We start from the raw sequence: 27738 nt of genomic DNA on the forward strand, positions 1-27738 counted from the left end.
AATAGATGAATGGACAAAGACACACACACACACACGATGGAATATTACTCAGCCATAAAAAGAATGAAATTTTGCCATTTGCAACAACATGGATGGAGCTGGAGGGTATTATGCCTTTTTTTTTTGGCCACATCACACAGCATCACACAGCACAGGATCTTAGTTCCCCGACCATGAGGGACCCATGTCCCCTGCAGTGGAAGCACAGAGTCCTAACCACTGAACCGCCAGGAAATTCCCTATTATGCTTAATGAAATAAGTCAGACAGAGAAAGACAAATACTGTATATTTTCACTTATATGAGGAATCTAAAAAATAAAACAAACAACTATAGCAAAACAGAAACAGACTCACAGGATAAAGAACAAACTAGTGATTACCAGTGAGTAGAGGGAATGGGAGAGGGGCAAGATAGGGATAGGGGATTAAGAGGTACAAACTACTATGTATAAAACAAGCTACGAGGATATAGTGTACAGCACAGGGAATATAGCCAGTATTTCATAATAACTTTAAATGGAGTATAATCTATAAAAACATTGAATCACTGTTTACACCTGAAACTAATATAAATTGTAAATGAGCTATACTTCAGTAAAAAAAAGAATAAGGTCTGTGATCAAAACCCAGTTCAGTCACTAAGGTGCAATTAAAATGAAATGGGATAAAATGGCTCAAACTGTCACATACAACGGTGTAGACATCTGTCATGGTGTAGACATCAAATGTGCTGTAGCTCCAATGTGAAGTTACATGTTTGTTCTCTACCAAGAAATTCAAGTTTTGGTCTTTAACCACATTCAGATGATATTGCACAGAGTAATAATAAATATAAAATGTGAAAATAAAAATTTTATTGGGAAGAGGAAATGTTACATACAATTAAGTATATGGTTGATGAAATGTATCATACAGTAACAGCCTTTGCTTAAGGAACAGGTTTAGTAAAGGAAGAAGTTGGAAGCTTAGTATAGGTTTCCATACATAACTTCCAAGCAGTTTTAAGTAAAAGATCTCAATTTGCATAAATTATACAGATCATTGAGAGAAAAGTGTATTGGTTTGTGGTGATTTCTGATCATCAGTTCACGTTGTGTCTTGTAGATCTCTTTTACCCTGATCCCAACTCTGGTGGTTCTGATCCTGTTCTAATATGGTTCTCTCCATCCATAAGTGGGCATTTACCCAGAGGCCACATCGCAAATAGGATTTTTTTGCTCATTATGAATTAAACAAATTCCAGGTGCTCTTAAATGAACTCCATGGTTTTAAAGACAGCTGCTTGAACCAAATCTGGAAGAGCTCTTCCATTTAGGGAGTGTTTAAGTCATAGGTACACATCTGTAAAGAGTTTGGAAATGGCATCATAATATGTGTACACCATCTTTGTTGATATAGTTTCAAGTAAGCTAATAGGATCTGTACAATTCTAGAGACTATTAAGTTAAAATGAATATCGCATGTGGTATGGAACCCATTCTCATTTGAGCAATACTCATTTTGCTTATTTCTGTCTCCCAAACAGAAAACATCCAACAAGAACAATTTTCTCTATGTTTATTTAATTATAAAAAAAGTAGAACAATGCATACCAAATGTAAAAAGATATCCAAAAAAGATGATGAAAATGTTTAGGAACAGAAATGACTAATTTAGCTGAAGGAATTACTCAGGTTCCATTAAGACATATTTGCAACTTATAATTGGTTATTAGTGTAAATTAAATTTAGTAACTGAGTCCCAATTTACTACTAAAAGTTATCAAAATATTTTCAAAATGTTACATAAAAAGTGAAACATCCATAAGTATTACATAAACACCAAACAAAACATCATATAAAGAAAAATAAATGTATCCTGAGATAAAATACAAATCACACTTGTCATGCCAGATTACACACCCCCTTTCCCCTCACATATAATTGTGAGGATTCAGTGTTTTGCACGTTCCAAGATAAAGTGATGATAATATACGCTGATGCAAATTTCAGCCATAAAAATAAACTACTTCATATCTTAAATATTCCTACGATGAAACATCAGGATTCCAGTTTCACTAATCAAAAGTTTATGAAGGCATAAATTGCATTTGGTTTTGACTCCTCAGATCACAGCTGAAAACTCTCAGCAAAGCATTCTAGGCTCTTTTTTTCACATCAAGTGACCCAGAATATATTTTAAGAAATATTTATTTTCTGCACATATTTGTTTTATAATTATAAATTCTTGAGCACTTTTTCTTCTTCCTCATCATCACTGTCAGTGACATTGACTTGCTGGATGTTAGAGGGAGTTGATGTCGGGGTTGTGAAGACACTTTCCAAGGCTCCAGTGTCCAGCTGAGGCACGAGATTTAAGTATTCTTCCCCACTGTGGCTATGGCTGTTACAGTAAGAGGTCCCATCCATGCTCTCACAACTCCAAAAATCTTCGCTGTGAGCACGTTCATCTGGGTAGTCTCCATAAGGATAGTCTCTATTTAAAGCTGAAAACATAGCCTCATGGTTCTGGCATCTGTCTTCATAATAACCAAGGCATTCTGGCACTGCACTTGGAAAATTTCCATAGCCAAAAGGAGGCCGACTATAAGGGCACGTGCTGTATCAGAAAGACAAAAAAGGAATTCGATCATAACTTGTCCACATGTTGCCTTGTATACAGACTAACTGAGCAAGTTTAACTGGGGCCTAGAGAGCTCCCAAGATAACTTTCTGCAACTACTTCATGTACTCATCCACATGTTGCCTAGTCCCAACATAAAACAAAGTAAACAACATAAAGCAAAGTAAGCTTATAACTATTACCTATTATCAGCCTCAGGTTTCTTACCTTTGGCAGCCTTAATAAAGAAAAATTACTTATCTGGGCCTTTCTCTCATGATGCCTTATGCCATGTAAGGTTTTAGAAATGCAGATACCTGCTGTGCTGTGCTAAATATTGACACTTAGTAAGCAGTGTAACAATTGTTCTTACTAGTATTTGAAGCAAAGTTTACAGGAGGTGGGGGGAAATGTGTAACTGGGTTGAAATCAAGAGCTCTTGGGGATGGGGGAGGGCACTCGAACAGAGGATAACAACTTAATTTTTAAACTCACTTTCAATAATTAATTATATTAAAACACTCAATACCAGAAAGATTTAGAACTGATATTAAACTGTGGTTTTTAGAGATCTTTTCCAAAAAAAAATTTGGAGTGTGGGAATGTGAAGAATTGAAAAGATCACTTTGCTGTTTTATAAACTAATGGTTTTTCTTGTAAGGCAAATCTAAAAATTCTGCCATTCAAACCCATTTGTCAATTTTTTTAAAAAAGTATTACTCCAGTTTTCAAAGGCACAGAACAGGAATCATTGGAAGAGTTATGTAGAAAAGTCCAACCAAAAGTTGCCTGGACTCATGGACTCCATCTAGTGACAGATAATATAAGCATAATAACCAGGCTCATTAGCAAAACCCAAGACAAGTTGGGTGTTTCATTTCATGCTCCCACATTTTTTTTAAAAGGTCAACTTTGTTTCCTTCCCTTTAAAAATATAAGTATGATTGACATAATAGACTATCATCTCAAATTCTTTGTAAATATAGGGTTTCTTCAGTGGTTGGTGTCCTACCCCCAAATCTCCAAGTGCTAGGGACCTTGCCCGTGTTCAATATCACAAATATGAGACCTAGTTTCTGAAACGTTTCAGGTTTCCATTCCTACTGCCACATCCTTATTCAGGCATTTTTACTTTAATACATACATCCTGAATGCATTGTACTTGCAGCTACTATGACTTTGCTCGGTAGCTCTTCCACCTTTAGATCTCTTCATCCATTGGATTCCACAAATACTTCAAGGGTGTGCTCAAATCTACTTCCTTCACAAAGCCTTCTTCTCTTCAGCTAGGAACAATTCACCTACTAACTGTTCTTTTAGGACTCAATATAGGCAAGATATTACACAAGGTTTGGTGGAGAATTTAATTTAAAAAAAATCTAAAATCCAGGTAGTATATACTTGATATGTGCTAAAGTGTGCTATAATGCAAACATCACACAGCTATATTGGTGTGGTAAAAACAAGTTAGTGTTATATCTGGAGAACAAAAAGATCAGTAAAGATAAGAGTAATCCTGGACTTCCCGGGTGGCATAGTGGTTAAGAATCCGCCTGCCAATACAGGAGACATAGGTTCAAGCCCTGGTCTGGGAAGATCTCACATGCCGTGGAGCAAATAAGCCCGTGTGCCACAACTACTGAACCTGCACTCTAGAGCCTACGAGCCACAACTACTGACCCGGCATGCCACAACTACTGAAGCCCATGTGCCTAGAGCCAGTGCTCCACAACAAGAGAAGTCACCCCTATGAGAAGCCCGCGCACCACATCGAAGAGTAGCCCCTGCTTGCCACAACTAGAGAAAGCCCGCATGTAGCAACAAAGACCCAACACAGCCAAAAATAAATAAATAAATTTATTGAAAAAAAAAAAAAAAGAGTAATCCTAAAAGGTTACATGGATGAAAATGAATACCTACAGAAGCATCATGGTGTAGTGGGAAAAGCAATCCTGATGGGTGTGTAGTGATATTGCAATGTTGTTTAAAGTTGCAATTCCCTAATGATATATGATATGGAGAATCTTTTCATATGCTTAATTGTCATCTGTATATGTTCTCTGGTGAGGTATCTGATCAGGTCTTTTGTCCATTTTTAACCGGGTTGTTCATTTTCTTATTACTGAATTTTCAGAGTTCTTTGTGTATTTGGGTAACAGTCCTTTATCAGATACATCTTTTAAAAATATTTTCTCCTAGTCTGTGGCTTGTCTCCTCTTTCTCTTGATACCATGTTTTTTGATACAAAGTAGCTTTGTAGTAAGTTTGAGGTCATGAATTGTGAGTGCTCCAACTTTGTTTACCTTTTTCAAAATTGTTTTAACTATTCCAGGTCACTTAAAATTCTATGTAAATTTTAGGATCAGCTTTTCCATTTCTGCAAAAAAGCTGCTGGGATTTTGAAAAGGATTATATTGATTTTGTAAATCCCTTTGGGAAGTATTGCCATCTTAATAATAAGTCTGCCAATGCATATACACGAATACCTTTCCATTTATTTCAGTCTTCTTTAATTTATTTCAGCAATGTTTTATAGTTTTCAGGTTACAAGTTTTGCATCTCCTTGGTTAGATTTATTCCTAAGTATTTTACTCTTTTTGATGCTATTGTAAAAAGAATTGTATTCTCAATTTCCTTTTTTGAGTGCTTATTGCTTGTGTACAGAAATACAAGTGAATTTTGTATATTGATCTTATACCCTTCAACTTTGCTGCATTCATTCATTCACTCTAATAAATTTTTGTGGATTCTTTAGGATTTTCTATATATAGGATTTTCCATATATAGTATCATGTGTGAAAAGAGGTAATTCTACTTCTTTTCCATTTTAGATGTCTTTTTTTCTTGCCTAATTGCTCTGGCTGGAACTTCTAGTACAATGTTGAACAGCAGTGGTGAAAGCAGACATCCTTGTCTTGTTCCCAGTCTTAGGGGGAAAGCTTTTGGTCCTTTGCCATTGAGTATGATGTTAACTGTCGGTTTTTGATAAATGCCTTTTATCAGGTAGAAGAAGTTCCCTTCTACTCCTAGTTTGCTAAGTTTTGAAATCAGGAATTGATTTTTATCATGAAAAGGTGTTGGATTTTATCAAATGCTTTTTCGGCATCAATTGAAATGATCACGTGGTTTTGTTCCTTCATTCTTTTAATGAAATGTATTACCCTGATTGATTTCCTGATGTTGAACCACACTTACAATTCCTGGGGAAAATCCCACTTGGTCTTGGTGTATAATCCTTTTAATATGCTGCTCGATTCAGTTTGCTAGTATTTTGTTGATTCTGTAATTTTCTTTCTTGTGATATCTTTTTCTAGCTTTGGTAACAGAGTAATGCTGGCTTTAGAATCGTTCCCTCTTATATATTTTGGAAGACTGTGAGAAGGATTAGTGTTAATTCTTCTTTAAAAGTTTGGTAGAATTCACCAGTGAAGCTATCTAGTCCAGGGCTTTACTTTGTTGGGAGGTTTTTAATTACTGATTCAATCTCTTGATATATACTTATTCAGATTTCCTATTTCTTCTTGAGGCAGTATTGGTAATTCAAGTATTTGTGCATTTCATCTAGGTTATCTAACTTGTTGGTGTACAATTATTTATTATTATCCTATAATCATTTTTCTATGAGGTCAGAGTAATGTACCCAGTTTCATATCTGATTTTAGTAATTTATGTCTTCTCTCTTTTTTTTCTTAGCTTAGCTATAAAAGTTTGTCAATTTTGTTGATCTTTTCAAAAAGTCAACTTTTGTTGACCTTTTTTTCTCTATTTCATTAAACTCTCTATTGTTTTTCTATTCTTTATTTCATTTATCTCTATTCTAATCTTTATTATTTCCTTCCTTCTGCTAGCTTTGGGTTTTATTTGCTCTTCTTTTTCTAGTTCCTTAAGGTATAAAGTTAGGTTGTAATTTGACATCTTTCTTTTTAAATGTAGGCTAGGGCAGCTATGAATTCCTCTATCAGCACTGCTTTCGCTATATAATTCCTTAAGTTTGGGTATGTTGTGTTTTCACTTTCATTCATCTCCAAGTATTTTCTAGTTTTCCTCGTGATGTATTATTTGACCCATTGGTTAAGAGTGTGTTGTTTAATTTCCAATATGTGTGAACTTTCCAGTTTTTCTTTCTGTTATTGATGACTAGTTTCATTCCATCATGGTTAGAGAAGAAACTTTGTATGGTTCCAATCTTTTCAAAATTCCTGAGACTCATTTTGTGATCTAACATATGGTCTATCCTACAGAATATACATTTTCACTTGAGAAGAATCTATATCCTGTTGTTGGGTGGAGATCATGTATTTCTGTTAGATCTAGTTGGTTTAAAGTATCATACAGTCTTCTATTTCATTTTTGATCTTCATCATTTTTGGATGGATGGTCTTCCATTCATTATTTAAAGTATCCACAGCTAATATCATACTCAATGGTAAAAAGTTTAAAGGTTTTCCTCTAAGATAAAGAACAGAACAAGGATGCCCACTCTTGCCACTTATTCAACATAGTACTGGGAGCCCTAGCCACAGCAATTAGGCAAGTAAAAGAAATACAAGGCATCGAAATTGGAAAGAAAGAAGTAAAACGGTCTCTATTTGCAAATGACATAATAATATATCTAGGAAAACCTAAAAACTCAACCAAAAAAACTGTTAGAATTAGTCAGTGAACTCAGTAAAGTTGCAGGATACAAATTCAATATGCAAAAATCAGTTGCATTTCTATACACTAACAGCAAACTGTCAGAAAAAGAAATTAAGAAAAACAATTCTATTTACAATTGCACCAAAAAGAATAAAATACCTAGGAATAAATTTAACCAAGGATGTGAAAGACCTGTACACTGGAAACTATAAGACACTGATGAAAAAAATTGAAGAAAACACAAATAAATGGAAAGATATTCTGTGCTCATGGATTGGAAGAAATAATATTGTTAAGATATCCGTACTACCCAAAGCTATCTACAGATTCAGTGAAATACCTATCAAAATCCAATGGCATTTTTCACAGAAATAGAACAAACAATCCCAAATGCTTTCTGGAAACATGAAAGACAGTGAATAGTCATAGCAATCTTGAGAAAGAAGAACAAAGCTGGAGGCATTTTACTCTCTGATTTCAAACTATATTACAAAACTATAGTAACCAAAACAGTATGGTATTGGCATAAAAACAGACACATAGATCAATGGAACAGAAAACAGAGCTATAAAAAAGCCCATGCATATGTGGCTAATTAATTCATGGCTATTAATTAACAAAAATAGACAATTGGGAGAAGATAGTAGCTTCAATAAATGGTGTTGGAAAAACTGGACAGCCACATGCAAAAGAATGAAACTGGACCCCATCTTACATCATATACAAAAATCAAGTCAAAATGGATTAAAGACTTAAACATAAGACCCAGAGCTTTAAAACTCCTAGAAGAAAACATAGGCAATAAGCTCCTTGACAACTGAATTGGCAAGTTCTTTTTCTTGGTTTTTTTTTTTTTTTATTTGACACCAAAAGCAAAGGCAACAAAAGCAAAAATAAACAAGTGGGACTACATCAAACTGAAAAGCTTCTGTACTGTAAAGGAAACCATCAACAAAATGAAAAGGCAACCTACCGAATGGGAGAAAATATTTGCAAATCATACATCTGATAAACAATTAATATACAAAATACATAAAGAATTCATATAACTCAATAGCAAAAAAAAAAAAATCTGATTTAAAAATGGGCAGAGGAGCTAAACAGATATTTTCTTCCCAAAGACGACATACAGATGGCCAACAGGTACATGAAAAGGTGCTCAAGAACTTCCCTAGTGGTACAGTGATTAAGAATTCACCTACCAATGCAGGGGACATGGGTTCAACCCCTGGCCTGGGAAGATCACACATGCCGTGGAGCAACTAAGCCTGTGCACCACTCACCACTACTGAGCCTGCGGTCTAGACCCCGCGAGCCACAACTACTGAGCCTGCGCACTACGACTACTGAAGCCCACGCACCCTAGAGCCCATGTGCCACAACAACTGAGCCTGCGTGCTGCAACTACTGAAGCCTGTGTACCTAGAACCTGTGCTCCACAACAAGAGAAGCCACCACAATGAGAAGCCCACACACCTCAATGAAGAGTAGCACCTGCTCGTCACAACTAGAGAAAGGCCATGCGCAGCAATGAAGACCCAATGCAGCCAAAAAAAAAAGGTGCTCACAATTATCAGGGAAATACACATTAAAACCACAATGATATCATTGCTACCATTTGCAACAACATGGATGGACCCTGAGGACATTATGCTAAGTGAAATAAGTCAGAGAAAGACAAATACCATATGGGTTCACTTACATGAGGAGTCTAAAAACAAACAAACAAAAAACAAAGAAAACCAAATCATAGATACAGAGAACAGTTTGTGGTTGCCAGAGATTGGGAGTGAGAGGTGAGAAAAATGGATAAAAGTGGTCAAAATATACAAACTTCTTATTTATAAAATAAGTAAGTCCTCAGGATGTAATGTACAGCATAGTGACTATAGTTAATAATACTGTATTGTTTTTTTGAAAGTTTCTAAGAGATTAAATCTTAAAAGTTCTCATCACAAGAAAAGAATTATGTTGTATACTGAGACTAATATAATGTTATATGTCAATTATATCTAAATAAAAAATAAATAAAATTAAGTAGTGAAGTCTTCAACAATTATTGCATAACTGAGTATTTCTCCTTTCAATTCTGTCAATTTTTGCTTCATATATTTTGGGGTACTGTTGTTATATATGTGTGTGATTATAATTGCTATACCTTCTTAATATTTTATTATTATTTTTGGCTGCGTTAGGTCCTCGTTGCTGCGCGCAAGCTTTCTCTAGTTGCAGCAAGTGGGGGCTACTCTTCATTGTGGTGCGCGGGCTTCTCGTTGTGGTGGCTTCCCTTGCTGCAGAGCATGGGCTCTAGGCACGCGGGCTTCAGTAGCTGCAGCATGTGGGCTCAGTAGTTGCGGCACATGGGCTCTAGGTGCACAGGTTTCAGTAGTTGCAGCATGCAGGCTCAGTAGTTGTGGCACATGGGCCCTAGAGCACGTGGGCTTCAGTAGTTGCAGCGCCTGGGCTCAGTAGTTGTGGCGCACAGGCTTAGCTGCTCCATGGCATGTGGGATCTTCCCAGACCAGGGATCAAACCCATCCCCTGCATTGGCAAGCGAATTCTTAACCACTGTGCCACCAGGGAAGTCCTTTCTTAACATTTTAAAATAGATATGTGGGAGTTCCCTGGTGGCCTAGTGATTAGGATTCCAGGCTTTCACTGCTGTGGCCCGGGTTCAATCCCTGGCCAGGGAACTGAGATCCTACATGTTATGTAGCGTGGCCAATAAATAAATAAAATATGTAATGTCTTTGTCTCTTGTAACAATTGTGACATAAAACCTATTTTGTTAAATACTATTATAGCCACCTCAGCTCTCTTTTGGTTACTACTTGTAAGGAATATCTGTTTTTATTTTTTCACTTCAGCCTATTTGTGTCATTGGATCTAAAGTGAGTCTCTTGTGGGAATTCCCTGGTGGTCCAGTGGTTAGGGCTCTGCACTTCCATTGCAGGGGACACAGGCTTGATCCCTGGTCAGGTAACTAAGATGTCCACAAGCCACATGGTGCAGCCAAAAAAAAAAAAAAAATCTGCTCAGTGAATATCATGTTTATTTTTTAAAATAAATAAAGTGAGGCTCTTAGAGACAAGATTTAGTGTGATTATTTTTTAAATTCATTCTGCCAATCTACCTTTTAATTTAATCCATTTAAGGGGATTACTGATAAGGAAATACTTACTCTGCCTTTTTTCTATTTTTTGGCTGTACCACGTGGCATGTGGGATCTTAGTTCCTGAGCTGGGGTGCAGGGGTGCAGTGGAAGCATGGAGTCCTATCCACCACCGCCAGGGAATTTCCTCAAATATTTTTAAGTTATTTTCTTAAGTGGTTACCATGGGGATTATAATTAACATCTTAAATTTATACCAATCTCGTTTGAACTGATACTAAGTTACCTTCATTAGCATATCAAAATTCTGCTTGTATACAGTGCCTTCCTTCCTTCGTATTGCTACTGTCATACATTTTATATCTATTAACAGATTTTATAATAGATGTTTTATGCATTTGCTTTTTAAATCACACAGAAAAAAATTGTTAACCAAAAATACAATATACTTGGCTTTTAAAAACAAAAGAAGGACTTCCCTGGTGGTCTAGTGGTGAAGACTCTGTGCTTCCACTATAGGGGGCATGGCTTTGATCCCTGGTCGGGGGAACTAAGATCCTGCATGTCTCTGGCGAGGCCAAAAAAACAAAAGAAAAAAGATACTTGGCTTTTCTATCTGTTATTTTAGTAACTTTTACCAGTGTTCTTTATTTCTTTGTCTGGCTTTGAGTTACTGTCTACTGCCTTTTCATTTTATTCTGAAATACTTCCTTTAGCATTCCTTTAGCATTCCTAGTAGGGTAGGTTTACTGGTGGTGGGTAGTTTTACTGGTGATGAACTTCCTCTACTTTTTTTTTTGTAGGGTAGGTTTACTGTAGGGTAGGTTTACTGGTGATGAACTTGTAGGGTAGGTTTACTGGTGATGAACTTCCTCTACTTTTTTTTTTTTTTTTGGCCACACTGCGTGGCTTGTGGGATCTTAGTTTCCCAACCAGATATCATATCTGGAGCCCTGGCAGTGAAAGTGCCGAGTCCTAACCACTGGACTGCCAGGGAATTCCCTCTCCTTCATTTCTTTTCTTTCTTTCTTTCTTTTTTTTTAAATTTTTGGCTGTGTTGGGTCTTTGTTGCTGGACACAGGCTTTCTCTAGTTGTAGTGAGTGGGGGCTACTCTTCGTTGTGGTGCGTGGGCTTCTCACTGCAGTGGCTTCTCTTATTGCAGAGCACAGGCTCTAGGCACACAGGCTTCAGTAGTTGTGGTGCATGGGCTTAGTTGCTCCACAGCATGTGGGATCTTCCCAGACCAGTGATCGAACCCGTGTCCCCTGCATTGGCAGGCAGATTCTTATCCACTGCACCACCAGGGAAGCCCTCCTTCATTTCTGAAGGGTAATTTTGTTGGTTATAGAATTCTTGGTTGATGGTTTCTTTTCTTTCAGCACTATGCTATGCCACTGTCTTTTGACTTCCCTGGTTTCTGATGAGAAACTGGCTGTTGACCTTATTGAGAATCTCCTGTACAAGATTAGTCACTTCCCTCTTGCTGTTTTCAAGATTCTCTCCTTCTTTGGCTTTGACAGATGATTATAATGCATCTCTTTGAATTTACCCTACTTAGTGTTCATTGAGCGTCTTGGATTCCTATCTTTCTTTAAATTTTGGAAGTTTTGGGTCAAGCTATTTACAAGTCTTCTTCAGCCTTGATTTCCTATTTACATAGAGCCTAAAAAGCAGTCAGAGGTGAAAGCTTAGGGTTTTCTCCAGTGTTTGCTGAACATGTGTTTAGCTCTGGATATGTTTGTGCCCTTGTGTACTGATTCCTCAGTATACATGGGAGATTTTCAAAGACTCTATTCCCCATATATCTCCTTTCCCAGTCTCTTCTAGGCTTTTCAGTCTGTCTGCTGCTTGTCCTGTCTGTTGTCCCTTAACCCAGGCAGCTGTGGACAGTACATACCTTTAAATATTTTCCACAAACACTAGCTGTGAGGCCACTCCAACTCTAAGGGAATGCTTGGGAGAGTCAAACTAAGGTAAGCCCCTGAGCCAATTCCTCAGGAAGTCACCAGACAGGTCAAAAATGCACAACCATAATGCTTTAAGAACAAGGTCTGTACTGCCTCCTCTAATAGCAACAAGTCACACCAGGAACATGGGTCACCATCCCCTTGGCCATCACTGAAGTAGAAAATGTGAGATGGCTGTGGCAAAAATACCACAGTGCTCTCTTATCAGAATTTAGCAGCTCCTTTCTTCATTAAACACCCCTCCAGCTGATTCTGACAGGTTTTGCCAGCTTAATTATTGCTTCAGTGGAGAGAGAGATTCTTGGGGCTCCCTATTCTGTAAGTCTCAGTGACATTCTACCTCAGTGGTGTTTTGTACTTTTCAGAATATAAGTTTTGCACTTATTGTGTTAAACTGATTCCTAAGGTTTTAAATTCTATTTTATTGTAGATGGAATTGTTTTCTCAATTTCATTTTCTATTTATTCACTGCTACTGTACAGAAATGCAACTGTTTTATATATATTAGTCTTATATCCTGAAAACTTGCTGAATTCATTTGTTACTTATAATAGCTTTTTTTGTGGATTCCTCAGGATTTTCTATATATAAGACTGTGCAATATATAAATATAGTTTTATTTCTTCCTTTACAATCTAGATACCTTTTATTTACTTTTCATGTCTAATTGTCCTGGATTAAACCTCCAATAAAATGTTGAATAGAAGTGGTAAAAATGTACATCCGTGTCTTATTCTTGATCTTAAGTGGGTCTTGCTGATCTCCAGTCTTTGCCATTAAGTGTAATGTTAGTTAGGGTTTTTTTGTTAGATGCCCTTTAACTAGTTGAGGAAGTTTCTTTGTATTCCTAGTTTGCTGGAATACTTCATGTTCAACAAGAAGAAGTGCTCAGTTTTGTCAAATGCTTTTTTTCTGGGTTTATTGAGATGATTTTGTGGTTTTTGTCCCTTATCCTATACTACATTAATCGATTTTCAAATGTTAAACAACTCACATTCCTGGAATAAATCCAAGTTGGTTACAGTGTATAATCCTTTTGTTATGCTGCTGAATTCAGTTTGCTAGTATTTTGTTGAGGATTTTTGTCTCTGTATTCATTAGAGATATTGACCTGCAGTTTTTCCTTCTTATGTTGTCTTTCTCTGGTTTTGGTAGCAGAGCAATACTGCCCTCATGGAATGAGGCCCTCCCATTTTTCGGAACAGTCTGACTATGAAGTGTGTCTACTGTAGACAACATATAGTTAAGATCTTGATTTTTATCCAGTTATACAATATCTGCCTTTTGATTGTTTAATCATTAACAGTTAATGTGATTATTGAAACAGCTGGATTCATGTCTGCCATTTTATTTTTTGTTTTCTATGTGTCTTGTATTTTCCTTGTGGCCTTCTATTCCTTCTTTACTGCTTTCTTTTGCATGAAGTAAATATTTTCTAAACAACTTTTTAGTTCCTTTAACAACTTTGCCACTATTTTTTCGTTATTTTCTTAGTGGTTGCTCTAGGGCTAATCATATAATCTTACCTTACCTGAATCAACTTCAGATTTTTACTAACTTAATTCCAGTAAAATATAGAAATTTTTTAAAAATATGTATTTATTTTGGCTGCACTGGGTCTTAGTTGCAGCATACAGGATCTTCATTGCAGCATGCAAGATCTTTAGTTGTGGCATGCATGCGGGATCTAGTTCCCTGACCAGGGATTGAACCCAGACCCCCTGCGTTGGGAGCGTGGAGTCTTACCCACTGGACCACCAGGGAAGTCCCAAAATATAGAAATGTTGCTTGTATATAGCTCTACTCCTTCTTCCCCCTTTTTGTACTACTATTGTTATATAAATTATAGCTATATGTTATCAAACCAGCAATCTATTGGTATGATTATTAATTTATATAATTTTATGCCTATTAAATAAGCTGAGAAGAGAAAGGAGAGCAAGTATATACTTTGAAGTTTGTTATATTAACCTTTTTATTCACTACTGCTGGTTCTCTTCATTTGTTCCTGTGGATTCAAGTTACCATCTGCCATCATTTCCTTACTCTAAAACAACTTTGCCTCCACCTACTTCCTTATGCTTTTATTATCAAATATATTACATTTCTATATGTTATAGGTCCCCCAAAACAATTATTTGCATATTGTTTTATACAACTGCTTTTAAAACCAGTCAAAAGAAGATTTATACTGTCTTTTTTATACTATCTTTTATTTATTTTTTTATTTTTATTGGAGTATAGTTGCTTTACAATGTTGTATTAGTTTCTGCTGTACAGTAAAGTGAATTGGTTATACGTATACATTACATATATCCACTCTTTTTTAGATTTCCTATACTATCTTTTATAATTGCATTTTTACCTTTACTGGGCTCTTTGGCATTTTGTTTGTTTGTATTCCAACTACCATTAGTGATCACTTACTTTCAGCCTGAAGAACTCCCTTTAGTATTTCTCACAATGCAAGTGTGCTAGCAATCTCAGTTTTGGATTATCTGAGAATCTCTTTACTTTGGCTTCATTTTTGAAACATGGCTTCACTAAATGTGAGTTGACAGGTTTTTTTCAGTACTTTAAATATGTATTCTGGCCTCCATTGTTTCTCATGGGATGTCAGGTGTTCATTTTACTGGGGTTTCCTTGTACATGATGAGTGTCTGTCTGTCTGTCTGTCTCTCTCACTTTGGTTTTCTCTTTGGCTTTGGATTTCAGTATTTTACTATGATGTGTCTTGCTGTGGATCTCTTGGCTTTTACACTACTCATAATTCATTAAATTTCTTAAATGTGTAATATTTTTCATCATATCTGGGAAGTTTTCAGCTATTAGGTCTTCAAGTACTTTTTTCTGCTTCTTTCTCTCTCCTCTCTCCTTCTGATACTCCTTTTATAGATACACTGGTACACTTAATGATTACTGTGTTCTGAGGCTCTGTTCATTTTTCTTCATTCTTTTTCCGCTCTATTCTTCAGATTGTATAATCACTACCAGTCTATTTTCAAGTTTTCTGATTCATTCTTGTGTTCGTTCAATTTTACTGTTGAGCCCCTCTAGTGAATTTTTCATTTTGGTTATTGTACTTTTCAACTCCAGAATTTCCATTTGGCTATTTTTATAATTTCTATGTCTTTATTGATATTATCTCTATGAAGAGACATCATCATCATAACTTCCTTTACTTCTTTAAGAATGGTTTCCTTTAATTGTTTGAATATATTTATAATGGCTTGGAAGCCTTTGTCAAATTTGAAATCTGGGCCCTACCACAGGTAGTTTCTTTTGCCTGTTTTTCTCCCCCATGTACAAATCGTGCTTTCCTGTTTCTGTGCATGTCATAATTTTTGGTTGAAGTCTGGACGTTTTAGGTAATATACTGTAGGAACTCTGGACAATGACTCTTTCACTTCTCCAGGGCTACTTTTTTTGGGTTTTTTTGCTTGTTTTTTGTTTACTGACTTGACTAGACTATTTTATTTTTTATTTTAAAAAATATTTATTTATTTATTTATTTATTTATTTATTTATTTATTTATTTATTTATTTTGGCTATACCGGGTCTTGGTTGAGGCATGCAGACTTCTTAGTTGCAGCATGCAGACTCTTAGTTGTGGCATGCAAGCGGGATCTAGTTCCCAGACCAGGGGTCAAACCCAGGCCCCCTGCATTGGGAGCACAGGGTCTTACCCAATGGACCACCAGGGACAGACTATTTTAGTGAAGTCTATTTCCTCTGCAGTGTGAACCTTGAGTGTCACTCCTCAGAGGGCACAGACTTGGACATGAATACAGTCACCCTAGGATGATATTGGTTTTAGCAGGACTCTCTTTGACTATCTCTTTCCCTGATTTTTGTGTTAAGCTCTCTGACTCATTTGTTATCACATACAGCTGTTAAGATTCCACTAATTGCTGGTTGATTGCTCTGTTTTCGAAATGCCTTGGGGCAGAGATTGTTCCACAGTCTGATCCAATTAAATTCAGAAGGGGTAAATTTTGAGGAGTCTTTGAGGTTTGTTCTGACTGCAGGAGGGCTCTTCTTAGCTGTTTCTTTCCCTAGTTCTCTTTGGTGTACTAGCTGGCATACAGTAGCTGCTTGGTCTCAATTAAGAGGAGTCTCTTTTTATTTGCTTATCACCAAAATCTCATTGTTTTCAAGAGTGTCCTTAGGGTTGAACTTCCCCACACTGTTTCAGATAAAGTCAAATTCCTTTGGGGGAAAGCTTCTGAGCTCTCTGTGCTTATGGCAAAATCTCTGGTCTTCTTGGCTTGCCTCTGCCAGCATAGAACATCTCTTCTACAAGTGACCTGGGTCAAGCGTGTTCAGGGTTGCAGTATTCTCTGCCTGTCATCCTTAGAGTTGAGTGGCTATCCTGTTAGTAGGGGCTGAGCGAAGAAAAGGAACCCCCAACCTCTTGGTCACACTCACCATCAACTTAGTTTCTTTAACTCAAGAGCTGGAGAGGATGAGAAATGCTACCATTCTCTGTAAGATATTGTATCCCTTGATTAGGAGCTGAGGGGAGTGAGAGCTACCTTTTTGGCCATACCCACCCAGAGTTGGCATTCCATCCAGATGAACTGAGGGTGGGAGTGAGGGACGGTATTTGTCATGGCTCAAGGGTCATAGACTCTTGCTGTTCTCACCAAGTTTTAGGATGTTTTCATGAATAAATGTTTCTTCATTTGCTGTATGCCCTTAGGACACTGCCCAGAGAATTTAAGCAGTTAGTTTTTTAAAATAGTTTTCACGAGTCATGCTTGTTTGCTTGGGAGCAGCTTCACAGAGCTCCTCATGCTGCCACCTCAGAAATGAAACTCCCTCTCACTTATCTTTTTAATCATACTATTTCTATTAATATCCTTGAGCTTTGTTTTGGATGCAGTTAATTACTTGAAAACAGTTTGATCATTTCAGATCTTACAAATTTTTAGATAAAATTTTTTAGATAAAAATTGATTAGAAATTTTTAGTCTAGGCCTAGCTGAAACAAGACTCTCTAAGTATTTAATACCCCATCAAGGTTTTCCAATCTGTTTGGTGAGAACAGGAACTATTTCCAGCCTGGTGTGATTGCTGGGAACTGTTGTTTCTGATTTTTCAGGTAGTTTTTCCATTAGCCTTGGGTAATTTTCCTCACAGGCATACACTGATCAGTATTCAGCTGAATACTCAAGATGGAACCTATGCAGAGATCCAGAGTTCTTGCACTGTGCAGCTTTCTTCTCTCCACTACTCTATCCTGAGAATTCTAACTGACTTGGTTTCACTGGTCTCTCAGCTCCATCTCCTCAACTCAGGGTGTCTGCAAGGATCTGCTTGTGCCACGGTTTCCAGGTCAGTAAGCTGGTTAGATTGCAAGGCTTACCTCATTTATTTTCTGTCTCTCAGGGATCTTCATATTCATTGCCTGGTAAATAGTGTCTTGAAAACCATATCTTCATATATTTTGTCTGTTTTTTATCATTTCAGATGAGGGTAGATACAGTTCCTTATATTGCATCTTGGCTGGTACAGAAGTCCTCTTTAAACATTTGAAATATTGATTTTTAGTCTCTCCCTGATTTTCAGTTATTTCAAATTCTTGGGGCGTTAATTCTCCTATTTGTACCATCTACTGACTCTTGTTCTTAATGAATACTTTCCTCGTGTTCCATAATTTTCTAAAGTTCACCTTTAATAACAATTTCCTCCCTTTGGAAATTCCAAGTGGCTTGAATGGTGGAAATGTTCCTCTAGAATAGTTGTCCCAGGTAAGTCATCCAAGAACTAATTTCTATGTTCATTTCTCAGTTTATTTTTTTAATTATTTTTTAATATTTATTTTATGGGGGGGCTGCATCGGGTCTTAGTTGTGGCACGTGGGATCTTTGTTGAGGCATGAGGGATCTTTCGTTGTGGTGCCCAGGCGTCTCTCTAGTTGTGGCATGTGGGTTTTTTCTCTTTTCTAGTTGTAGTGCACAGGCTCCAGGGCACGTGGGCTCTGTAGCTGTGGCACGCAGGTTTCAGAGCATGTGGGCTCTGTACTTTGTGGCACATGGGCTCTCTAGTTGAGGCATGTGAGCTCAGTAGTTGTGGCACGTGGGCTTAGTTGCCCCACAGCATGTGGGATCTTAGTTCCCTGACCAGGGATTGAACCCATGTCCCCTGCATTGTAAGGTGGATTCTTTACCACAGGACCTCCAGGGAAATCCCTAACTTCTCAGTTTATCAAGTGGATAGGTTGATTTCAGATTCTCAACCAGTGTGCAGTATAATCTAGGGTTTTGATTTCTAACAGAAGACTTTTTTCCATATATAGCCCTGAATAAAAACAAGTTTCCTTTGTGCTTTCTCTGGGTCAATGATAAAAATCTTCTATTACTTTATCAGGGTTGAGAGGCCTTTCTAGGGTCTTAGCTTTTTTTAAAAGTCATTTATTTATTTATTTAGGCTGCACTGGGTCTTCATTGCTGTGTGTGGGCTTTCTCTAGCTGCAGCAAGCGGGGGCTACTCTTCATTGCAGTGCATGGGCTTCTCATTGTGGTGGCTTCTCTTGTTATGGAGCACGGGCTCTAGGCACACAGGCTTCAGTAGATTTGGTGTGTGGGCTCAGTAGTTGTGGCTTGTGGGCTCTAGAACGCAGGCTCAGTAGTTATGGTGCACGGGCTTAGTTGCTCTGCAGCATGTGGGTTCTTCCCGGACCAGGGGTCAAACCCATGTCCTCTGCATTGCCAGGCAGATTCTTAACCACTGGGCCACCAGGGAAGTCCTCTAGGGTCTTAGCTTTATGAAGAGGTTTTAGTTTCAGCTCCTCACCTTGAGCAGAGTCATGACCTCATATCCTCTCCTTATGTAGGCATTAAAACCCAAGTTTATAAATGCTGAGACTATATGAACCTGCAAACTACCCCCAAGACCACTGTACTAGTTTTCAGCTCGTTTGTCATTTTGACGAAGGGGGATTTATTTTCCTTTCTTGTGATTTCAGCTAGGTATTAAATTGTTCATATATAAATTCAACAGTTATAGATAGTTACAGCAGAAGGTATTCCATATTAGCTAAATCTATCATGTTTTGGGACTATAAATTCTATCCTCCAATAAGGATTAGGCAAAATATTGTGTATGTATGTAGATGTGCATTATTACAGAAAATAGGTCCAAAACTTCAATTAAATTCTTAAATACGTCTACAAACCAAACAAGGGTTAAGGATAATTGCTTTTAACTTTAGATCTGTTTGTCTAAAATTTTACAGTTAAGATGCTATATAATCCCACAAATTTAGAATTCTTTGGACTTACCTTCCCTAATAGATACATAGATATAGCTATGTCTGATTATATTTTTTTATACATTTCAAGCTAATAAATTCCCATTTATCATTCGTATCTTTTCTATATCCCTAACTGCAATACCCTTTTTTAAAATTAATTAATTAATTTGTTTATATTTTTGGCTGCATTGGGTCTTTGTTGCTGCGCGTGGGCTTTCTCTAGTTGCGGCGAGCAGGGGCTACTCTTCATTGCAGTGTGCGGGCTTCTCATTGCAGTGGCTCCTCTTGTTGCGGAGCACAGGCTCTAGGGGCACAGGCTCCAGTAGTTGTGGCACGTGGGCTCAGTAGTTGTGGCTCGCGGGCTAAGAGCGCAGGCTCAGTAGTTGTGGCGCACTGGCTTAGTTGCTCCATGGCATGTGGGATTTTCCTGGACCAGGCCTCAAACCCGTGTCCCCTGCCTTAGCAGGCAGATTCTTAACCACTGTGCCACCAGGGAAGTCCCTGCAATACACTTTTTGAACACATTTATTTACTCAATGGCCAACAGAATGAAGATCCTAGATATCTCTTGTGCATATGAAAGTATAAATACTACAAGAAGGCGGAGGTATAGAAGAAAAGGTGGGGCTTCCCTGGTGGTGCAGTAGCTGAGTGTGCCTGCCAATGCAGGGGACACAGGTTCGAGCCCTGGTCAGGGAAGATCCCACATGCAACTAGCAACTAGGCCCATGAGCCACAACTACTGAGCCTGCACGTCTGGAGCTTGTGCTCCGCAACAGGAGAGGCTGTGACAGTGAGAGGCCCGCGCACTGCGATGAAGAGTGGCCCCTGCTCGCTGCAACTAGAGAAAGCCCTTGCACGGAAACGAAGACCTAACACAGCCAAAAATAAATAAATAAATAAATAAATAAATAAATAAAAAGAAGAAAAGGTGGGGAGTGAAAAGAATAACTAAGAAATTAATATAGTACAGAAAGAGAGTGTCTCAATAAGCACAGTATGAAGATGGTTAATATTTGAAGGTAGGAGGATATTAGCCCTCACAGCTAGGGATCAGCATTTCTAAGTGTCCATCTGTTTCATAAAGTGACTCCTTGATTAAACTGCCTAACCTCCTTGATTTTTACTCTAGATACACAGGGCAAAATATCAAATATGTATATTTGGTATATATTTAATATATATATCAAAAGTCATTACAATTATGGTATTGAAATGGTTGAATAATTCACACGTAAATGGAATAGATTAGGGAGGAAATATTCTTTATAGAAGACTATTATTAGTTGGGAGAAGAGACAATAGAAAAATTGAGAGGAAATCAATTAATTTTGTTATTTAGCCAGGCTGGATTTTACTGAAATATACTATCTAAATAAGCATAAATAAGATCATCCATATCCTTGGGAAAATTATCATCACACACATACAGGTAGAAGTTAGGAGCAACTTAATATTTAAAGCTGACATACTTGTTTGAAATTCTTACATGAAATAAAATTCCGTATAAAACTACCAACTCACTTCATTTGGTTCCTTTAATAGCATTGTTTTTTTTTTTGTTTTTTTGTTTTGTTTTTTTGCGGTACGCAGGCCTCTCACTGTTGTGGCCTCTCCCATTGCAGAGCACAGGCTCCAGACACGCAGGCTCAGCGGCCATGGCTCATGGGCCCAGCCGCTCCGCGGCATGTGGGATCCTCCCGGACCGGGGCACGAACCCGTGTCTCCTGCATCGGCAGGTGGACTCTCAACCACTGCGCCACCAGGGAAGCCCAATAGCATTATTATTAATTAGCAATAATGGTAGTAAAGATAAAGGTATAGTGTTTGTCTTCTAAGGACATACTTTTCAGAGTTTCCTTTCAAAATGTTCTTTAAACTATCAGATGATTTGTACATTAACAGTTAAATCCCATAAGTCTTGTCATGAGTAAGGAAGAGAAATTTCCTATGATTTTATCTATTTATTATATAAGGAAACATTTCCTGCCCAAAAGTCTACTTGACTACATGATTTTTCCATTCAAAAATACAGTATGTATTTTCCATGTGATTCTCTGCTAGCAACTAACAGCTACCAATCAAGAGAAGCCATTATATTGAGAAGCCTTTACTGATACAGTGAAAAAAACAAACATGGAATTCAAAATCGGATAGCAAATCTAAGTTTGACTACTGGCTCTGCCATTTACTAGTTGTGTGACCTTAACAAAGCTATTTAACAGCTGATCAGTTTCTTTATCTGAAAAAGTAAAGGGATTACTATGCCTAAAACAAAGGATTGTTGTGAGAATTATAGATAAAAATGCCAAGTTCTCAAAATGCTAAAAAGAAAAAAACAATAACAACTAGAGTGAGATTGTGGTACACAACCTGTTCTAGATGCCTCTTTTTCTCCTTTAATGTGAGTAAATACTGTCTAAGTCTTTCCTTTATTACAAAATGAATTATGTAACAAAGATAAAATTTCCTCAGTTTTAGTTTGTGGACCTCGAGGTTCTAACTAAGGCTGATCTTCTCAAACCTACTCACTTATTAAATTCCAGCTATGTCCTAGCACTCTTCTTATAACTAAAAAAAAACACTGTAAAATTCTCTAAAATTCCTGCAACATCTCAGATCCTAGGAAATAGCAATGAGAAGAGATTATCAACCCCTGTCCTTAGGAGTCTCTTGAAGTTTGATTTCTTGAACTAAAAGACTTCTGAAAGCTATTAAAGAAGAGCCTATTGCGAAAAACAAAACAACAAATAGCAAAATCTCCCTTTCTCCTGATCTGATCCCCTAGTTCCACTTTCTTCCAGTTCTGGGCTAAGGACTTGAAAGCAAGCAATCCCATTATGAATTGAAGCAACATAATATATACCTCAAAAGTTCTTTGAGGCCTTGGTACCCAAGTGGGGAGTAGTTTTACTTTCTAAGTAAGTAACCATAAAAGATTGTGTTAAACACGTAACACTCCATTCTCAACAGAAACCATCTCTGTCTACACACTTAACAGCAACTGAAAAGTAGAGGTTAATGCCACTTTATTAGAATGCTTGCAAAGAAGTTAAATTCTATCACTCCAAAATGAAAAGTTACAAATTTGTTTTCCCTAGATACTTCCCTGTGAAAATAAATTCCTTTACTGGTAATTTACGTAAGAAACGTTTTGGTTTGTTAAAAAGGGCACTGAGAGGGTATATAACTTCAGACAAGTCATTTAACCTCTTAGATCAAGTGCTCTCTATATCCCTGCTACTCAAAGTGTGGTCCACAATCAGCAGAACTGACATCACTTGGGAGCTTGTTAGACATGCAGAATATTATGCTTACTATAACTCAGTATAGGAAACTACTATACCCCAGACCTGCTGACTCAAGAGTCTTCATTTTAACAAGATCACATGTGGTTTATATATATATATATGAAAGTTTCAGAACCACACCTCTATACAATCAGGGGGTTTGACTAAATGATCTTAAATTAAGGTCACGTATAACTGATTATTTTTTCAAGAGAAAAATCAGATCTGACAACACTGGCGCCTGTATTCTCATGCGGCAACAGTAGGCTGGAACTGAGTAGCAGCTGCCTCATAAGATGGGGCATGCACTCTCCTTGGCTTCCCCAGTCCTCATCTGGCCCCTCCATGTATTTATATTAACTGCTTGCCCCCTATTTAGCCACTAATCTAAATTATATAGATCCCAAGCAGTAATGAGGAAGTTCCTTTTTCAGTAAATAAGAGAGGCCTTCAGAGGTAAAAATTCATTAGCTATAAGCAGTTTTACGTGAAAGGAAATAAATTGTTCATTTACCTTGATGGGAAGTAGTGAGGTCCAGGTAGGAAGTAAGGGTGATGAAAAGCGAATCGCGGTGGCGTCCCAAATAATGTGGCTGCATGGCCAAGGGGAGGGGGCTGGCAGACGTGTGAGTGTGGAATAGGAGGAGCTTGGGGGATTGGAGCACTTCTGGGACAAGTGGAGATGCTGGGATACTCCTCGGGAGGCTGGATGGTAGAGGCTGCAAATCTGGCGTGGGCAGTACTTGCACTAGTTGGAATCCTGCTGGTGCTCTCCAGAAAGACAGGAGTGGGTCTCTTCACAGAGTGACTGGCTCCAGAATGCAGCTGATGAGTGTCCGTTTCGGAGGGCCCAGCAAAGCACTGGGGTAGGAGTGGTGGACAGAGGGGCAAACTTGGAGCCTGGACAGCCACCTGGGCAGTACTGGAGATGCTTGGCTGGAAGACTGTGATGGGGCTTGGGCGCTGGACTGCAGGTGTGGGCAGCGGGATGGCAGGTGGAGCTTCATCTTTGGAAATAAAAATAGCATGGGTCAGGCATGAACTGAGTCACTCCATATTTTTCTTTTTTCAGCAGAACTTAATAAACTATACAACCAGAAGCCTTCACTAACCACCTTACCTAAGAACATCACCACTCTATTTTACCATCTTGAACAAACTGAAGCCGTCTTGTTCATTAATTTTACATTCTTGTCTCTCTTTCCCACCTAGATTCTAAGTGCCATAAGAGGAGAGACCTTTTCTGTTTTGCTCACTACTGTATCCCCAGGCCTCAAAATTCTGCCTGGCACAGAATAGGCCCTTAAAAAATATTTTTTGGATTAATAAATAAATGAATAAAATGATTGAGTGATTGAGTGAAAGACAAATACACACAAATGCTGGCACATATATAAAAATGTTTCTAAAAGAAATAATATGAAACTACTGATAGTGGTTACTTTTAAAAGGTGGTCATCTGGAATAGGGGACAGGGCCGTGGGACGCCAGACTTTCATTTTATACCTATTGGTACTATTTGAACTTTCTATTCTCTAAATATATCAATTTTATTTTACATATTAATAGAGGTTTCATCCTAGTGGTATGGGTCATTTTTCTTTTATTTTGTATACTTCTCTATATTAAACTAAATTATAATTGACATTTAATTTTTTAATTGGAAAAAACTAAAGAAACAATCAGTAAAATTATTTTGCTTTATTGCATTCAATATGAATACATAAGGAAATTCCCAAGTGAGACTAAGACTTGCCATAGGTCAGCAATTTGTGACAGATAAGAAAGGAATATTATCGCAGCAGGGCATGCTGGATATAGCAGAATTTTTAGAGGCAAGTGAAATAATCATGTATTTGATCTTTTTGATCCTGAAGAAGAGAGGACTGCTGACCGAGTTGCTGAGTTATCCAAATGACACACTTAGCCTAAATTTAACTCAAGTTTTCCACAGAAATACAGAGAGAAGCCAAAGCAATAGATTCATGATCTAGTTTATTTCCATGCAGTTAGGTCTCTATTAATATAGAAGATGCAGTCCAAGAACAGACCCTGTGGTTAGAAATGTTTCTGTCAGAGGCCAAAAGGATTGTGAATCTTCTCTCAGCCTTGGCCAGGTAACACCTTCCTCTCCTTCCTTCTCTCCAGATAAGTCAAATAACTACCCCTCCTCCCCCTTAAACCTGGAGGTAGGGAATTAAGGGGTATATCTGTTTCAAGTTGGCCTCTGACCCAGTGAAGTAGAGGCAACACAGGAGCAGGGTGTAGATGAAGCGGTACTGATGCTCAGTTAATGGGGTTACATGGACTAGCCCTCCAATCTGTGAGGCACAGGCCTTAGGCCTTTCCTGATTAATCAAACATAATTTCCCTCTTCAGGTTCCCTCAGAACCTATAAATCTATCAAACATCACAAAATAGTGTAAATTTGCAGGTCTGCCACCCTTACCACAATCACAAAACTGGGAGCTCAAGAGCAGGAACAGTTTAATTCATGTTTGTATCCCCATTACCTGGCACAGAACTTGGTTAATAATAGTTAAGAAAGGTATGACTAGATGAAAGAAAAAACAAACTAACAAATAAACCTATAGCTGACAGAACCTCTACCACTCATCTGGTATAAGGAAAATCTCCTCCTCTATGCAACTATGAAGCCAGGCTGACCTGTAAAATCTCTCAGTTTTATTCACTGAATTATCACTGCACTCAAGACATCTGCTCCTAAAATCTACTCTGATGCAGATTTCTTTTCCCTGTACAGTACAAGAGGCTCTTAGTCCTCAGAAAAGAAGTATGGTCATTTTAGGCAAAGGAAACACAAATTATAGGAGCCATAGAGAACAATGATATTATTTCAGTTATTGAAGAAGGAAGGGACTCATCCTTTAGCTGATACAAATGTTCTTTTCTACCAAAGATATTTTTATAAAATAAGGGGTACCAGTGAGGCATGAGGTGATAAAATCATGCATCTATTTAACTAAACAAATATTCACTTAGCAACTAACATGTGTCAAGCACCATTTTGGCCTGAGGTAAAAAATCAGATAAATCAGGTGCATAGAGAGTTATATGGTAGTATAATGAAGATGTCCTAAATGTCAAAATTCATGTTGCTAAACAAGAGGTTAAAGTCTGCAACACCTAGTCATCACTGATTTACTGTCAGTGAATAGGGAAGACTTGTGGAACGGGCAGAGATCTAATGTATCACACTGTAGATAAAGTATGGAAAAGACCAGCCAGTCACCTGGTTTCTCTCCTTCTAGTATACAGCTAGGTTACATTTCTCAGCCTCCCTTGCAGTTAGGAGTGGTCCTGTGGCTCAGGCTAACCAATGGAATGTAAGAAGAAGTGATATGCACCACTTCTGAAACTGGCCCATAAAAAACTCTCATGCATGATCCTCCATGCTCTTTTCCCTTCCACAGGTCATGCACACTTGGATGCTACATATCAAAGATGGAAGAGCCATAGGTTAGAAGAAAACTGTGTCCATGAATCCCTTGGAAGAAAGCCAGAAATACTTATTTTGCACTTTACATGCGTAAAAAAGTAAACCATGATTCTGTTTAAACCGTTATGTTTAGATGAGTGTTGAAGCAGCTAGCATTATCTAATTGTTACATGAGGTACAGAGCAGAATTTTAGATCTATAGTACAATATGAGAAGAAAAAATTTAAAGTTATTAATAACTTTCAACAATTCTGGCAAATCTCTCCCACCCACTCCTAAAGAGGAAGACTCTACTGCCTGTGTTGAATGGATGAAGGATGCAACCAGGCTTTTGTTGTGTGACTGGGATAAACAGGAAGGAGTAGAGAATGGCATAAACTGAGGACAGACCAAATTTCTCTACAAGAAAAAGTTGTATAGAGGTAGAAAGAAGAACAGGAGGACGAGCATATGGCTGAGGAGAGAGAAACAGAGGCAGAGAGAGGAGGAGAGGACAGAGAGAAATAGAGTAAGAGCAGAGACATAGAGACAGAGATGGGAAATGGAGACTTGGGAAGAACAGTTAGACAACTGCTAAGAAAGATGGGACTTTGGGGACAGAAATGGTAATGAGGAACCTAAGAAGACTTACTATAGTTTGAACCATAAGATTCCATCTTCCTTGCCTCATAAGAAAACCTACAATAATGAGCTACATCACTTTTCAAGGAATTTTCAAGCCATATCTTTGTTTCTTATGGATATAAAACTTTGCTAGGGGACTTCCCTGGTGGCGCAGTGGTTGAGAGTCCACCTGCCGATGCAGGGGACATGGGTTCGTGCTCCGGTGCGGGAAGATCCCACATGCCGCGGTGCGGCTGGGCCCGTGAGCCATGACCGCTGAGCCTGCGCGTCCGGAGCCTGTGCTCCGCAACAGGAGAGGCCACAACAGTGAGAGGCCCGCGTACCGCAAAAAAAAAAAAAAAAAAACTTTGCTAGAACTGATCTTAAGTCAGGGACAAGACCAGATTTTTTTGCATTATAATAACAGTATCAGAACATTGGAGGGTTTTTTTTGTTCTGTTTCTGTTAAATAAGAACAGATGGGTAAACCAAAATCACATCACATGTTTACTACCAAAAAATTAAAATAGTAGTAAACATTTTTAAAGTAAAAATTTAGAGAAAATGTATGAATTCAGAAGAATGAAAGATGTCAACTGAGTTTGAATGTAATAAGGAAAACCCATTTCAGGTTTGAGAAATAAAATGTAGAAAATGAAATAATCTCACCAGAAAATTCCTAAATATATAAAACTGGCATTTAAAAGCCAGGCTAAAATAAATATAGCTTCTACCAAACTTCCAGAATCCTTTAAAATAAATTTGACCACTTAATGTAAAATGAAAATGCTGGCATAACTGGCATC

At 37.8% G+C, this 27738-nt stretch overlaps 1 protein-coding gene across 2 annotated transcripts in view; it reads right to left on the reverse strand.

Annotated features, from left to right (window-relative positions):
- Positions 1 to 833: 833 nt before the first annotated feature.
- Positions 834 to 27738, reverse strand: part of SOX30 (SRY-box transcription factor 30) — a 33840-nt gene continuing 6935 nt past the window's right edge. The window contains exons 4-5 of one of the 2 annotated variants that reach the window (XM_067732401.1): positions 23384 to 23876; positions 834 to 2599 (exon numbers count right to left, since the gene is read on the reverse strand). In XM_067732401.1, the coding sequence (XP_067588502.1) occupies positions 2218 to 2599; positions 23384 to 23876 (875 nt within the window). In that variant the 3' untranslated portion in view covers positions 834 to 2217. The remainder of the gene's footprint in view (positions 2600 to 23383; positions 23877 to 27738) is intronic. The other variant, XM_067732402.1, reaches the window with a different exon arrangement.

The sequence above is a fragment of the Pseudorca crassidens genome, chromosome 3, assembly GCF_039906515.1.
Source record: "Pseudorca crassidens isolate mPseCra1 chromosome 3, mPseCra1.hap1, whole genome shotgun sequence".
Classification (NCBI taxonomy): Eukaryota; Metazoa; Chordata; class Mammalia; order Artiodactyla; family Delphinidae; genus Pseudorca; species Pseudorca crassidens.